At 36.6% G+C, this 14,771-nt stretch overlaps 1 protein-coding gene across 1 annotated transcript; it reads left to right on the forward strand.

Moving 5' to 3' along the window:
- Nucleotides 1-1,945: 1,945 nt before the first annotated feature.
- MMP13 (matrix metallopeptidase 13) lies at nucleotides 1,946-13,730 on the forward strand. The gene is made up of 10 exons (XM_014860022.3): nucleotides 1,946-2,116; nucleotides 2,203-2,444; nucleotides 3,119-3,267; nucleotides 3,451-3,576; nucleotides 5,848-6,009; nucleotides 7,419-7,536; nucleotides 8,545-8,678; nucleotides 9,641-9,800; nucleotides 11,583-11,686; nucleotides 12,373-13,730. Exons 1-10 carry the CDS (start codon nucleotides 1,994-1,996, stop codon nucleotides 12,471-12,473), a joined length of 1,419 nt encoding a protein of 472 aa, XP_014715508.1. The 5' UTR covers nucleotides 1,946-1,993; the 3' UTR covers nucleotides 12,474-13,730.
- The last annotated feature ends 1,041 nt before the right edge of the window (nucleotides 13,731-14,771 follow it).

Consider the following 14,771-nt stretch of genomic DNA (forward strand, 5'->3'; position numbering starts at 1 on the left):
TTCATCTTCTCCTTCATTCTGTCTTCATAGTGACTAGCACGCTATCCTGCCTAGTCGATGCCCAGTCAATGTTCATTGATTTAAGAACTAAAAGGGCTTTAAAAAAATTCTGGTTTACAATGGTAACATTTATAAAGATATGTGAAAATCTATACGTACAGTTAGGCTATTTGATTCTTTTCTCTCACATTCAAATATTAAAGAAAATGTCATTTGTTCTTAAACTTCTTCAAGGAGTTTTTTTTAATTATCTAATGAGACTTTAAAAGACTATAAAAATTTATTGGTAAAAATGAATGCTTTCTAATGAACTAATTTCCTGTAGATTTAATAGATGAATCAAACTTTTCGATAATTTTCACTTAATCTCAAAATTAAAAGTCATAGAGGAAGAGGCTTAAAACAAATTACTGTTTTGCATCACCGGCTGAGCCCAGATCTAATCTTGAACTCATTGGAAATAATCTGTTGTAAGGCTCTATTTGGCTCTATTTTGGATAAAGGCATAATAAGTTTCCTTCAACCAATTGCTTAGATTTCATAGGCTTTTCTGGTTTTCTCTGAGGTGCTGGCTAATCCAGATCATAGTATTTCACCCATATGTTGGGATATCCCTTCCCTGCTCACCCTAAATTTGTATTCATGCTTCTTCTCTTTGTCTTAATATTATCCTGACCTGAGCTTCTCCCTGACTCTTAACCACTTAACTTATACTTTTAATCATTCTGTCAATTAAATTAACTTGCATTTTCAATTATCCAGTCAGTTGGAAGATTACGGCCAACATTGCTCTATCCCTTTACATCTGTAGGGGACCAAAGATGGAGTCTAATTTCATGGTATTAAATGTGTGAGATTCTGAAAGGAATAATAGACTGGAGGCCCCTAGAGGACTATTTTCCTGAGTTGTTGGATCAAAGGTACTTCTGTTACTCAAATTTAAAAAATAAAAATTAACAAACTTGACATTGGCCATATGCTTACCTACAGCCTTAGTTTTCCTGGGTGCTCCCAGAGGTGTGAGAATGAGGCAGATCAGTTTTTGAGAAACTATGGGGTAGAGGCCACATTGGATGGTGGATAAGAACATGAAGTCTTGAGTCTGCTGGCCTGGATTCAAACACTGGTAGCACTATTTATTAACTACATGACCTTAAACAAGTTCTTGACTTCTCTGTGTCTCAGATTATTCATATGTAAAGTGAAAACAAGCCTTCCAATAGTACCTAATTCATAAGGCTGTTGTAAGGATTAAATGACATAATGCCTTTTAAACCTAGCATGTAGTAATCCCTCAATATGTGTTAGCCATTGTATTGTATTCCAATATATTCTTCTACCTCTGCCTGGACCTGTAGGAAATTCAAGCAGGACCCCATGTTCATTAAGACGTCACACGAGTGCTTTCAAAATTCCAACCACAGCACTCAGTCCTATGGATATGCTATAGTAGCTCTGAGTCTCCCGAGTGGGTTCTGGTCCAGTTCCACGGCACTCGGGTACACACAGTATTTCCCTCTGTAGTTGCCCTAGAGAAAATGAAGTTTAGAACTCACCAGGTTATAACCATTCTGGAAGTAGGCCTAGGTTTCTCTTTATGGAAGTAAATGCACCATCTTGATATTCTTATCCGAAAAAGTAAAAGTAGCTGCTTTCCTGCAGAGGGAAAAACATTTTTGCAAATTGAAGTGAAAAATGTACTGCTCTCTGCTTCTTCCCACAGTATCCGTAAATATGCTGAGGCTGTTTATTTTGCCAGATGGTTTTTGAGACCCTGCTGAATCGAGAGATGCCCTCATTTTGTGTTTCCCTCAAATTCTACCACAAACCACACTTCTTGGGAGAAAAAAAAAATCGCCATGTAAGCATGTTTACCTTCAACTGACTAGGAAGCTGAAATCTCTCCATAAGTGATGACTCACCATTGCAGGCCTATAAAAGTAAAGGTAGTTTTCCGGGGAAAGGCAGAAGCCTCCAGGCACAACCATTCAAGATGCACCCAGGTGTCCTGGCTGCCTTCCTCTTCTTGAGCTGGACTCGTTGTTGGTCCCTGCCTGTTCCCAATGATGATGATGATGATGATGACATGTCCGAGGAAGACTTCCAGCTTGCAGAGGTAGAGTATCTTGCCAATTCCGCTGGTGTGATACATCCCATAGATGCACTTCTCTTTAAAAAGCAGGTCATTTTGGTCTCTTCTAGCGCTACCTGAAATCATACTACTATCCCCTTAATCCTGCTGGAATCCTGAAGAAGACTGCAGCGAACTCCGTGGTTGACAGGCTCCGAGAAATGCAGTCTTTTTTCGGCTTAGAAGTGACTGGCAAACTTGATGATAACACCTTAGACATCATGAAAAAACCAAGATGTGGGGTCCCTGATGTGGGTGAATACAATGTTTTCCCTCGAACTCTCAAATGGCCTAAAATGAATTTAACCTACAGGTAAATCATATACTATCTTTCTTTAATATTTGTTAGTTTTTTTTATAGTATTATGTCTAATTTTCAGCATAAGCTACAGATGACAGGGCATGTATGGTCCCTTGTTTTTAGGTAGGCCTTAAATATTTAACTGGAAGTTCAGTCAGTCCAGGAATAACTTTCATGCTGTTGATGAGACTGTCTCATAACATCTATTATTGTTGCATTAGCCCAGCATTACTTTTCATTGGAAATCTCAAAGTATTTCCTTTAAATATGAAATCAAAATAGAAAAGTAGGTTCAGTAAAATTTGAAAATGTAGTATGTCAAGCATATTTATGGCAACAGTGCTAAAAATGGAGAGTTCCACTCTCTGGGAACTTTACAGAGCTATTTCATTTATTAAGGCTATAGCAATACAATTCCAAACTTTTAGCATGCAATAAAAATTTTATTAAACACCTGAATACTTTAAACTTAACGTGCCCAATGGTCAGATATTTGGATTTATTCAAATATCTGATTTAATTCATTTTTTATCTTTATATGGCATCATAGTTAATAAGTTCTTTGAAACAACGGACCTCTTAGAAGAATTATCACTTTTTGAGTTGCAAAGCAGTATTTCTAGAAATATATTCTAAAATAGCTTTCACCCTCCAAAAGTTTAATTAAGACTTTCTCTATTGAATAGAATTGTGAATTATACCCCTGATCTGACTCATTCTGAAGTTGAAAAGGCATTCAAAAAGGCCTTCAAAGTTTGGTCTGATGTCACACCTCTGAACTTTACCAGACTTTACAATGGCACTGCTGATATCATGATCTCTTTTGGAACTAAAGGTAATGATGTAGAATAATTTTTGAAACATTTTTATAGTCTGCTCCTTAATTGGTTCTATTCTTTTACTCCTTTTTTCAGTCATTCATTACCTTTCACAGAATTCAACAAAAATTCACCAGTTCTTTATTTTAGCTAGACACTACTGGGTATAATTAGGTTCTTAATTCTTGCTTTCTTTGTAGAGCATGGTGACTTCTACCCATTTGATGGACCCTCTGGTCTGCTGGCTCATGCTTTTCCTCCGGGGCCAAATTATGGTGGAGATGCGCATTTTGATGATGATGAAACTTGGACAAGCAGTTCCAAAGGTAATATTTCTTATGAAGATATAGTTCATGATTACTAGATTAGATTAGACAGTGACCTCCCCATTGATAGGAAGTTAAGCATACTGTGAATTATATTTGATATTTGATTATATTTTCTAAAATAATTAAACATTTACCTTGTACATATTAGTGTCTACAAGTGACATTCCTACAAACCAATGTGAAACATTAAAAATGAGCAAAATCTACTTAGTTTAGTGGCTTGAGGGCTACCAGCTAATTTTGAAATAGGACCAAAATGTCTTCCTGTCAACCAAGGTGTTTACTGTGGATTACCTTTAGGCATGCTGAGGAAGTACAGGTTATTGCAAATACATATGTAAAAAGTATTAGGGCTGGATATGTAGGTCATAGATGAGTTGGATGTGAATGGAAATAGTTTTTCTCCTGGTAGAAATACTAATGGCACGAGTCCAGCCAAATTTCTGTTCCCTGTTATATGATTTACTTGTTTCAAATTTGCCTATATCACTGATTTTATAAATATCCCCCTAACAAATAGAGTGTCTTACTCCAAACAGCATGAGACAGACCAAATGAATGTTGTATTTACAAGAGCAAAATAAAACTGAGTGTGGAATGAATTCAGTCAGTAGTTGAATCTTCAAAGCTCAATAGAATTGGGAATGTTAATTCAGGAAGAAGAGACAGATTGTTCCAGGGGGCTGGCCCGGTGGCGCAGCAGTTAAGTCCGCACATTCTGCTTTGGTGGTCCAAGGTTCACCAGTTTGGATCCCAGGTGAGGACATGGCACAGCTTGGTGAGCCATGCTGTGGTAGGCGTCACACACATGAAGCAGAGGAAGATGGGCACAGATGTTAGCTCAGGGCCAGTCTTCCTCAGCAAAAAGAGGAGGATTGGCAGCAGATGTTAGCTCAGGGCTAATCTTCCTCACACACACACACAAAAAAGATTGTTCCAATTAGGACTTAACTTTGGAGGTGTATTGATACTTAGTTGTGACAATTAGAAGTAGTCTTCACAGGTAGGTAATTTTATCATTCATTTAAATTAAAAACATTATTTTTCCAAAGAGTAAAACTGGACCTTAAATGATTAATGCCTCAATTCCAATGCCTCCAATCTGTCTTTGGAAAGAAAGGCGAGAATTTAAATATTTATGTTCTGAATATTTCACAGGTAAGAATGATTTTAGAAAAAAAAGAATAATATCTAGTATTGTTAAGTTAGAGTCACAATAAGCCTCAGCTTTTGGTGCTTGCATAAGTTCTGGGTTTGAAATATTACTGAAATGAATAAAAACATCTACAAGCTAATCAGGATTAATTTTTAGCTGAAGGCCAAGAATGTTATCCATTACTAGTCATTTCAGTGAAGAATTACTTGTCACTCAGATTATGTGAACTTTGATTGCTCTTATGGTCTGCACGATTTACCAAGCTGGGTACGCATTTTCTTCACGAATTGGCTATGATAGCAAAGGGTATTTAAGGTCAAATTGAAATCACTGGCTCCAGCTTTCATGTGTTCTTTTTATTTTAATCTTTTATCTTTTTTCCAACTTACTAGTACGAGGAGGCTAAAAATTGGTGGAAAGAATGACTAGGGGAGATAACGTAAATACAGTGGCACAGTAGTTCTCTAGAGAAGAGGAAAAATGGCCGATCATGTCCAGAGTCTCTGTTTCTTTAAATTCTAGAGTCTAGAGAAATCCTGGAAAGGATCATTCAGTCGGAATTTGTTCCCAAGTAAATTCCCAGAGACCTTATTTAATGACTCTTCCATACTTAGTCAGCACCCCTTTCGGATGCTGCCTCCTGTTTAGATGATGTTCTAGGCAGCATCCTATAATATATGAACCCCCTATGTGATTTCCATAACTCCTCATTTGGAGTTATCCCTGTTCACTTTCTTCATCTGACCTGAGAAGACAAAGAGCAAATCACGATTACTACTGTCTTCACAGTAAATTCTTATTGATTACTAACTACTCGAGAACAATCCCTTGACATTCTAACTGTGTAGGCAGTATAATCAAAGAAAGCATTAAGTTATTTATAAGGATTAAATCAATACTTCAAATCTTTCTTTAAGCGACTAGATATTAGCTTGAAAAACCGAGTAAATACAACTATTAATAATAAAACGCAGTTAGCACACAAAAAAAGTGAGTAAATAGCGAAGAAAGGGAAATAGTGACATACAAAATAGACGAGGAAAATAACATTCCTTCCGTTGACTGGTCATTGTAGTCCCTTGTTTTTCCATTGCTTCTTTGTTTTCTTACAGGCTACAACTTGTTCCTTGTCGCTGCACACGAGTTTGGCCACTCCTTAGGTCTCGACCACTCCAAGGACCCGGGAGCACTCATGTTTCCTATCTACACCTACACTGGCAAAAGCCACTTTGTGCTTCCTGATGATGATGTACAAGGGATCCAGTATCTCTATGGTAACTCTAATTTATCAGTTTAAAAGCAGAGTAGATATATACATTTATTTTCTAAATTATTAGTGAATTTACCGTGGCCAATGCGGCTGTCTTGGTTTTGTTATTAAAACCTGGAAAACATACCCATTTTTTCTTTCCAAACCAAACCACCTGTTCAAGTAGAAAATAGTCCATTCCCCACAGTTTTTGCAGAATATAACTCCTTATATTTGTATTTTATACATTGCAAGGTACATTTGATAGCCTCAAAACACTTCTGACACAAGAAAGGAAAATATTTTTTCCTCATTTAACCAATAAAGAACTAAGCCCTGTAGAGTTTAGTGTTTCTATAGTAACACAGCTGAGGGTGAAAGTGAGATCTTAACCACTTTTTATAAATTCTGGGTGTTCTTTCAAACTCTCTAATTTGCAACAGTAGAAACCATACAAGGGGCCTGTGGTAGTTTTTAATCGACATCTACAGTGACCATTGTGAGAATCTCTCCTTTTTGTTTTCCTTCCAAATTTTTAATAATATTTACAAAATAATTAAACTCCAACCCAAAGAAACAACATTACCTGCCATAAATACAGTTAAAGCCACAGTGCACAGTCATCAGTAAAAATACTTCTAGAGCACATAGCTCAGAAAACTTGCTCATGTCACCCTACCCATTATTTCACCCTCTAGATTTAAATTTACTGTAGTAGTTAGTGTAAATATGCACAAGTATTTTACAATTCTTATTACTTCTACGGTATTGTCACCAAGGAACTTGATGATTGAACTAATAGGGACTAGGGAGAGAAAAAGGTGTTTGGAATTACTGTTGTGCCCCGCAATCCTTTTGCTCTGATTATGAGCTGGTGAAGAAGTTCCAGACCTGTGACAAGTCATGTCAGAGTTGCTGAAGTCCTGCCTGGCTCGTCACTGAGATGCAGCTGCACTGTGGAAAACTGGTGAAGCAACATTAAGCTGATGCTGACTGCTGATAAAATAGGCAAGAGAAAGAGCCAAGATGAAGGCTCCCACAGAGACGATGTACCATCAGAAATGGTTTTAAGAGGAAAGTGTTTCTCAAGAGCATTCTGTCAATAGGTTGTGCAAAGTATGGGGAAAATTTCCTCAAAGTCTTTTTTTGCTCCCCTCTCACCCCATTTCTATTACATCTCAAGAAATCTAAATTTGCAATTGACGTGGCTCTCAGGGGGTCTTGAAGGATGAAAGCAGAAGGTGCAGGCCCACTGGCAAGATCTCATTAGCCCTGAGGCAGGAGGCAGGATTGCAGGGTATTGGGACCACTATGTAGGAGCGGCAGGACTTCCTGCCCTCCCTGGAGGGCACCCTCTCCCCCTCTCCAGTAACAGGATCAGGTTACCAGTAAGATTATCCTCAGTAACTTCTATCATTCGTTTTATCACTGCAGGTCCAGGAGATGAAGACCCCAACCCTAAACATCCCAAAACACCAGACAAATGCGATCCTTCCTTATCCCTTGATGCCATCACCAGTCTTCGAGGAGAAACAATGGTCTTTAAAGACAGGTACTCTTGATATTATTTTATAAAACCTGCATGCAGCAAACATTTGTGAAGCCATGTCTGCAAATTTCCAAGACATCTGGTCAAGTTTCCAAGGAAAAGTGAGATTAACAGTGAAAATAATAGACCTTTGGGCAGTTTATTTACATATTTCAGATGAAATAAATAACGGATAAATATTTTACTTTTCAGTGGATAATCTTGGTGTTGTGCAGCTTCTTTTTATACCTTTGATGGTAGTTTTTCTTATAAAGATAATCAAGTAAATATAGAAATCCAATTTATTTATTTAAAGAACAGACGAATGTTGAAATCGATTATCATGTTAGTAAATTGTTACTCGTAATGTCCACCCAAATTCCTTTTGGTGTGAAAAGACTTTGGTTCTGGTAACTTATGCTGAAGTTTGAGAGAGGGAGGGCTTTACCACATAATCCTGTAGGTAACAAAAATTGAAATATTAATTTTTAATTTTGACATTGTTCTAATATGCTTATTTGTCCCTTTATTCATTCATCAATTAATTGCTCCCTCATCTGTGACCCAGCAGCATTCCCACCTCCTCTGCTATAGCTCTAGTTACATTGTAGTCCAGCTGTTTTCTCATGTATCAGTTTCCCCAGGCCATGAGATCTTGAAGACATAGTTTGTGTAACACATGTTTTCTTTCCGGAGCCCAACACAGTGCCTGATACATTTACTTGTCACTTGCAAGATATGCAAAATTGAACAAAGCATGATCTCAACCTACAAAGGACTTTTGGCCTTCCCAAAGGCCCTGTGAAATTTTAAACTTTAATACTTTAGGCCAGAGTTAGGATAGCAATAGCTTGTTTAACTGGCACTTAATGGGAAATGAAAAATTTTCCCCCTTCACAGGCGATAGGGAATGGTGGTCTCTAACTTATCTGTATGGATGTGGAGACAGGTAGCTCGCAGGATAGAATAAATAGCAATTATTTAGTGCACTTAAAAATGTGACAGCAAACTCTGTATTTATACTTGTGTTAGATTCTTCTGGCGCCTACATCCTCAGCTGGTTGATGCAGAGCTGTTTTTAACAAAATCATTTTGGCCAGAACTACCCAACCGTATTGATGCTGCCTATGAGCATCCTTCCAAAGACCTTATCTTCATCTTTAGAGGTAAGCTTTCCGCCGGTGAGCCTCCCACATATCCAAAGCAGGCAGTGATGAGCTCGGCACTACCAGAGACTTAGTAAAATGATCACTCCTGAAAATATCCCTAAATTAGCACCAAATACAACAAAAGGAAAATCAGAAAGCACCTGAAACCTTTCTACCAAGTGTCCCCAAATTTGACAAGTAAAAATTCGACATTATTACTTAACATATTTACTCTTTGTTTCATAACAATCATGTCAGTTTTTTTCTTTTATTTCCTCTTAAAAATTATTTACTGATCAAACATAACAATGCACATTTTGAAAAATTGAAAAAGAATTATCCGTAATTCTCCTTTTTGAAAAGTCAATGTATTTTATTTTCTCAGTTTCTTTTCTGGCCCTTCATCATGTATAATACTTGTTTTTAAGTATTTGTTTTCCTAAGCGTATATACATTTAAATATTGTACTTGTTCCCTTGACATCATGGAAAATTTTCCAAATTGCTACTCCATCTTTATGTTTATAATTTATAATGACTATATAACATTCTACTGAAATTGTTTCTATTGTTTGACTATTATAATTAATGCTGTAATGAAATTACTTTTTAGAGAAGGAAATAGCTTTCTATCTGGTATAAAATTTGAGTTTTCAATCTAATTTACTGTTCCTACTGTGTTCCTTATTCTTGTAGAAATCAATGTACTTTTCACCCAGCTCCAATTTAATGTTCAGAGGCAATAAGTTGCCCAATTAAATATGATATTTGGTAGGCTGTACTCATAATTAGGAAATTAAGATCTTCAATCGTATGTTTTGTTTGAAGGATGCTATCTCTATGTCTCATAAACGTGGCGGCTGCAAGCACTAGTTTATTTTTAATGTGGAAGATGAGTCTTTCTTTGCTAAAGTAAATGTCTACACGTGCAAGTCCTAATAGATTTCCTTGGATAATAAAACCTTCTCTCACTTTTTCTAGGCCGAAAATTTTGGGCTCTTAATGGTTATGACATTCTGGAAGGTTATCCTCAAAAAATATCTGAACTGGGATTTCCAAAAGACGTTAAAAAGATAAGTGCAGCTGTTCACTTTGAGGACACAGCGAAGACTCTCTTCTTCTCAGGAAACCAGGTCTGGAGGTACGGCAGCCTTATTTACTGACCCGCCATCTGGTGTCATACAGGGAAATGAGTCTCGAACAGCTCTCACTACTGAAATTCTTATCTCATGCATTATTTAAAATGTCAAGCCAGTCACATTAATTTCTCTTCCATGTCAGCTCCTGCAAGTAGCTCCTCAGACAGGTATTTAAAAGTCTCAAGTCCTCTTGAAAATACACATGTATATATAGAATTTTCATCTCTTCTGAGCCTCTCTTTTCTTTCCTAGCCATTTGTTGTATCTTGACCCTGCTACAACCATTTCTTTTACTTTGACATCTTCACTCCTTCTGATATTTCTCCTGGATTCACTTTCTTAACATCCTCTCGTGATTTACGCATAGCTCCCTCTTCTGTGGCCAGAAAGGACACACGGATAGACACAGGAACAGATTGAATGAGAGACGGCCACCTTTTCTGCAGTCTGCTGATCCATTGGAAAGGATAGCCAGGAAGCTGCTAGACTTGTAGTTTAGAAAGTCAGCCCTTTTTGAAGGACTAGTGGAGTTGGAATATTAAAAACATATGTAGAGTTTAAAACAGCATTGACATCGACAACATTTAAGAGCCCAGATCCATGTCTATATTAGAAGATGAGAGTATCTCACAGGTACCCAACACTTGAAATGTTTCATATGATAGCTTTACTTTCTCTATATACACTCATGCACACACCCACACACATTCCTGCATATATTATCTTTGTCTTTTGACTTCTTTATTTCAGATAATAACATTCATACCACTCTAAAAATTTCTTCCAGATTCTATCTTCCAGTCCTCATATCCTATATGAGGTCTGTGGTTGATTCAAGATGAATTGTTTACCATATCTCAAATGCCCTGTGCTTTGATCTCCCCATAACCTTCCCTTATGCAATTTTCTTTGTTGGGAGGTCATTCCTTGAATCTTTCCCTCTTGGAATCCCACTTAACTTGAAACACCATTTCATCTACGAAGTCTTTTTTGACCATCTCATTCTGAGGTTATCTTCCTTCTCTTACACTCTCATGACCTTTCCTGTTACTCTCTTGTGATGCTTAGCTTCTACTGTCTAGTGCTGCAGTTATGTGTGTACTTGTCTTAGATTTCTTGATAGTTCAGTGGTTCTTACCTTTTGGAAGATTCCTCAAGGACATATAAAACTCTCATCATTAACAGTAACAGTAGGACATCATGGGAAGCTGTTCTCCTAGGCTAATTTCAGAATGTGTTTGGTTGGCTGGGGTGTGGGTGTGTGCGAAGGAGGAGGAGGATGGAATATGTACTTATGGAAGGGGAAAGCTATGCTCCCCTTCTAGCTTTAGTAGCACCATATGTCCCTATAACTTTTTAGTACAGAAATTAAACCTTAAATATTTTTGTATCCATTACTGCATTTAGCAAGTTGTCTTACATATAGTAGTGTAAGGGAGATAAAAAGATACTTGTTCAATGCATAAACCTACTTATTTCACTCTAAGAACACTTTCCTAATAGCATACTTTTATAACATATATGCAATTTGTGAAATGAAAATGAACTTGTAATTGTCTTTACAAAGATGGCCTTTAGGCAAGTCAAAAAATACTCACCAAGCATCCACTATACACTCAGTAGTACAAGTCTCAATTTTCAAAAGCTACCAGATGTTTTAAATGTACTTAAAATTTTAAAATTCTTGTCAACTTTTGAAGGTGCCATTATAGCCATTGTATCATTTCTAAGGTGATTTCTAAGAAATACAACCTACTTAAGAATTTCTTTTCTTTTTTAAATAGGTATGATGATACTAACCGTATGATGGATAAAGACTACCCCAGACTAATAGAAGAGGACTTCCCAGGAATTGGTGATAAAGTAGATGCTGTTTACGAGAAAAATGGTAACTAGTTCCATTACATTGATCTTAATAGAGGGTTTCTGTAGCCCTTCAAACTCTTCTCCCTTATAAGGGATTTTTATACAGGACTTAGATGTGCTAACAAATGTATGGCAGTTAAGGAATTAGTCATTCTTGTGTGACTACTTACACAGGCAGCAAACAAAAAATAGCATGCTTCGAATAAATGAGCATTTTATTTAATGATTGCTAATTCTATGAATAAAAGATGCCAAACTTTTCATACTACTTTAAATTATGCTTAAAGATGCCAAGATGCAAAGACTATTGCAGTAATTCAAATCAGGGGTAGAGTGGGGAATAATTTACATATAAAGACCAATAACTATCATAGCTATATAATGATTTTTGCTTATATATGAAAAAAGATATTATCCCTAATGTACAAGAAGTAATTCATATCAATACCTCAAGCACCAAAACAAGAACTCATGGCAAAACAACAACTAATTCAAGTTGACAATTTAGGAGAGCTGGGAACCTTTATACCTTTTTCCCCCCTTTAAACTATACGCAACATATTAAAGAATTAGCAGGGTTTATAAAGATAATTGTTGACATGCTAAAAACAAAAGTGTAATCTACCAGATTGGACTTTTAATGTCAGCTGGAGGAAACCTTTATTATTTTCAAACTCTCAAATTTTCTTTTTGGTCTTTTTCTTATAGGTTATATCTATTTTTTCAACGGGCCCATACAGTTTGAATATAGCATCTGGAGTAACCGTATTGTTCGCGTCATGCCAACGAATTCTCTATTGTGGTGTTAAATGTCTTTTAAATATTGTTATTTAAATCATGGAAAGCATTTGGGATAATACTTCCAGTGATATGGGGGGGGTGGTGTGCAGGGAGAAGAAGAGGTATCAGAGGAAAGCTTAGTTCTGTGAACGAGCTTTAGTAAGTTATCTTTGAATATGTAGTATCTATACAGCTATGCGTGGCTGGAACCACATTGAGTTTTAAAATAATGAAATTCAGTATCTCTAAGGATGATTAATTCTTGTGTGCCATACAGAAGCAGCAGCTGACAGTATTTCCCACATTAAACATGGGACATATGGTCTGTCAAAGAGAGCTAGCATATTTTTAATATATTTATAAGGAAACTTTGCAAAGACATAAAAGTAAATCACATTTATATAGTTAATGAATCATCTTTATTGAAAAGTATAAAAAATGGAATTGGGGGGAGCATATGGTAGCCATACACCAACAAAGATAAATCAAGGGGAAATGTCTGTAATAAATATATTGTAAACGACTTTCCAAAGAAATGACTTGGGTTTTGCATTGAAAATATTGGATGTACATGTCCCTCTTCATATAAACATTAGGGAAGTATAAAGTCACTAATGATAGGAAACAAGGTCTAATGCTGAGGACAGTAGATGTGGCCTTTGGATTCTGTTTAATTTTCACTGTTGACAATGACTCAAGGGCAACTCTCAAAGAAGACAAATTTTTTTTGCATATTTATAGAAGATAAAGAAAGAAAATCTCTCTTTGCATCAAATTTTTCAGGTATTTCAAAAATATCAAAGTAAAGAATTAATATTGTTATCAAAATGATCTAAGACCACGGCATCACTTTTTAGAAAAACATTTAATTATTTAAGACTAAAAGTAGTGTTTTAACCCTATTTTATCAAGATATTTGTTTTAATTGTCCAGTGTACCTTGGATATATAGGCTATTTCTTAAAGATATAGACTAAAATATATCTTATAAATTGGAAGTACGTATGTTAAAAACGAGACATGCAAAATGATGAAAGTAGTTCGTAAATTTGGTCCTCCTGAGGGTGTGGAACAGTGTCTTTTTTCTCTCCTTCTTTTGTCCCTCAGCACTTTTTCCAGTGCCTGGAGCTGGGCACCTACTGAGTATATGAATGGCCATTGAGGGAAGAATCATTGTACTGAGAGATCTTGTTCATAATGACTCAGGCAAATAAAAGAAAATGTATTTTGTTTGCAAAATGTCTTAGGAAGTGTTTATATCGTTTATAATAAAAAAAAGACATTTTCAATGGACAGTGTTATACGGTATATTTTGTCTTTTCGTGTAAATTTAAGCTTTCTTCACACAAAAAGAGTTCATTTAAATTACTCCTTTTGCTTGCCAATGTTTCTTGGTGAATGTAGCTCACACATTGTTTTTGTTTCGTTTGTTCATTTGTAAGAAGACTAAGTTCAGAATTCAGAATTAGTTGTACCAGGCTAGGTAACTAAAGTGCTGGTAGAGTTTGGTCAGCCTGGAGCTGATGAGCCCTGCTTTCTGGGCCAGCTTCCCTAGATCAGCTCCATGGGGTCCTCAGAGTCTTCCCTGTGAGAGTATTACTAGATAATGCAGTGGGAAGAGCGATGGATCTGGAGTGAGGAAGACTGAGTTCTAACGCTTTCTCTGCCTTGAATGTTGCATGTGAATTTGGGCAGGTCATTTAATCTCTTTGAGCTTTAATTTTGTGATGTCTAAAACGAGAGGATGAGCAGCTTTGGTAAAGCTGAAGAAATACTGGGAGAAAGGGAACTCTAATGAGGAAGGCAAACACTAGCTATTTAGAAACATCAGGGTCCGCTGAGCTTAAGACCTTAGGTCTCTTTTGTTTTCTTAAGCACTGCCCATCCCCAAACATTTAATAAGTGTCTGTTAAGGCACCTAAGATCTTGAGATGAACCAGAAAAACTTGACATCTACCCCTGAAAATTTTGTATTCTACTATGGAGATAAAGCAATCAAAATTCAGTAAATTAAGTGCTCTTTTAGGGGAGCAACGACCACTTGCTGTGGGTGCAGAGAGGACTGCTGATTTCTTCCTCCCAGTGTACCCCCAACATCATTCTATGCACATTTCATCTTCCTGGGCAATTTCATAGGATTCTTAATGTCTAAGGTTTGCACTTGGAGTGGAACATAGTTCATCCAACCATCAATCCATCCAATAAATATTAATTGAGCTCCTATCATGTGTGAAGAACCTAAGTAGATGCTGGGGATACATTGAAGAGCAAAACCTCATTACTTTCTTGGAGCTCACAGTCTAACTGGGGAGACAGATATTAATCAAG

This window comes from Equus asinus, chromosome 20 (genome assembly GCF_041296235.1).
Source record: "Equus asinus isolate D_3611 breed Donkey chromosome 20, EquAss-T2T_v2, whole genome shotgun sequence".
NCBI classification, from domain to species: Eukaryota; Metazoa; Chordata; class Mammalia; order Perissodactyla; family Equidae; genus Equus; species Equus asinus.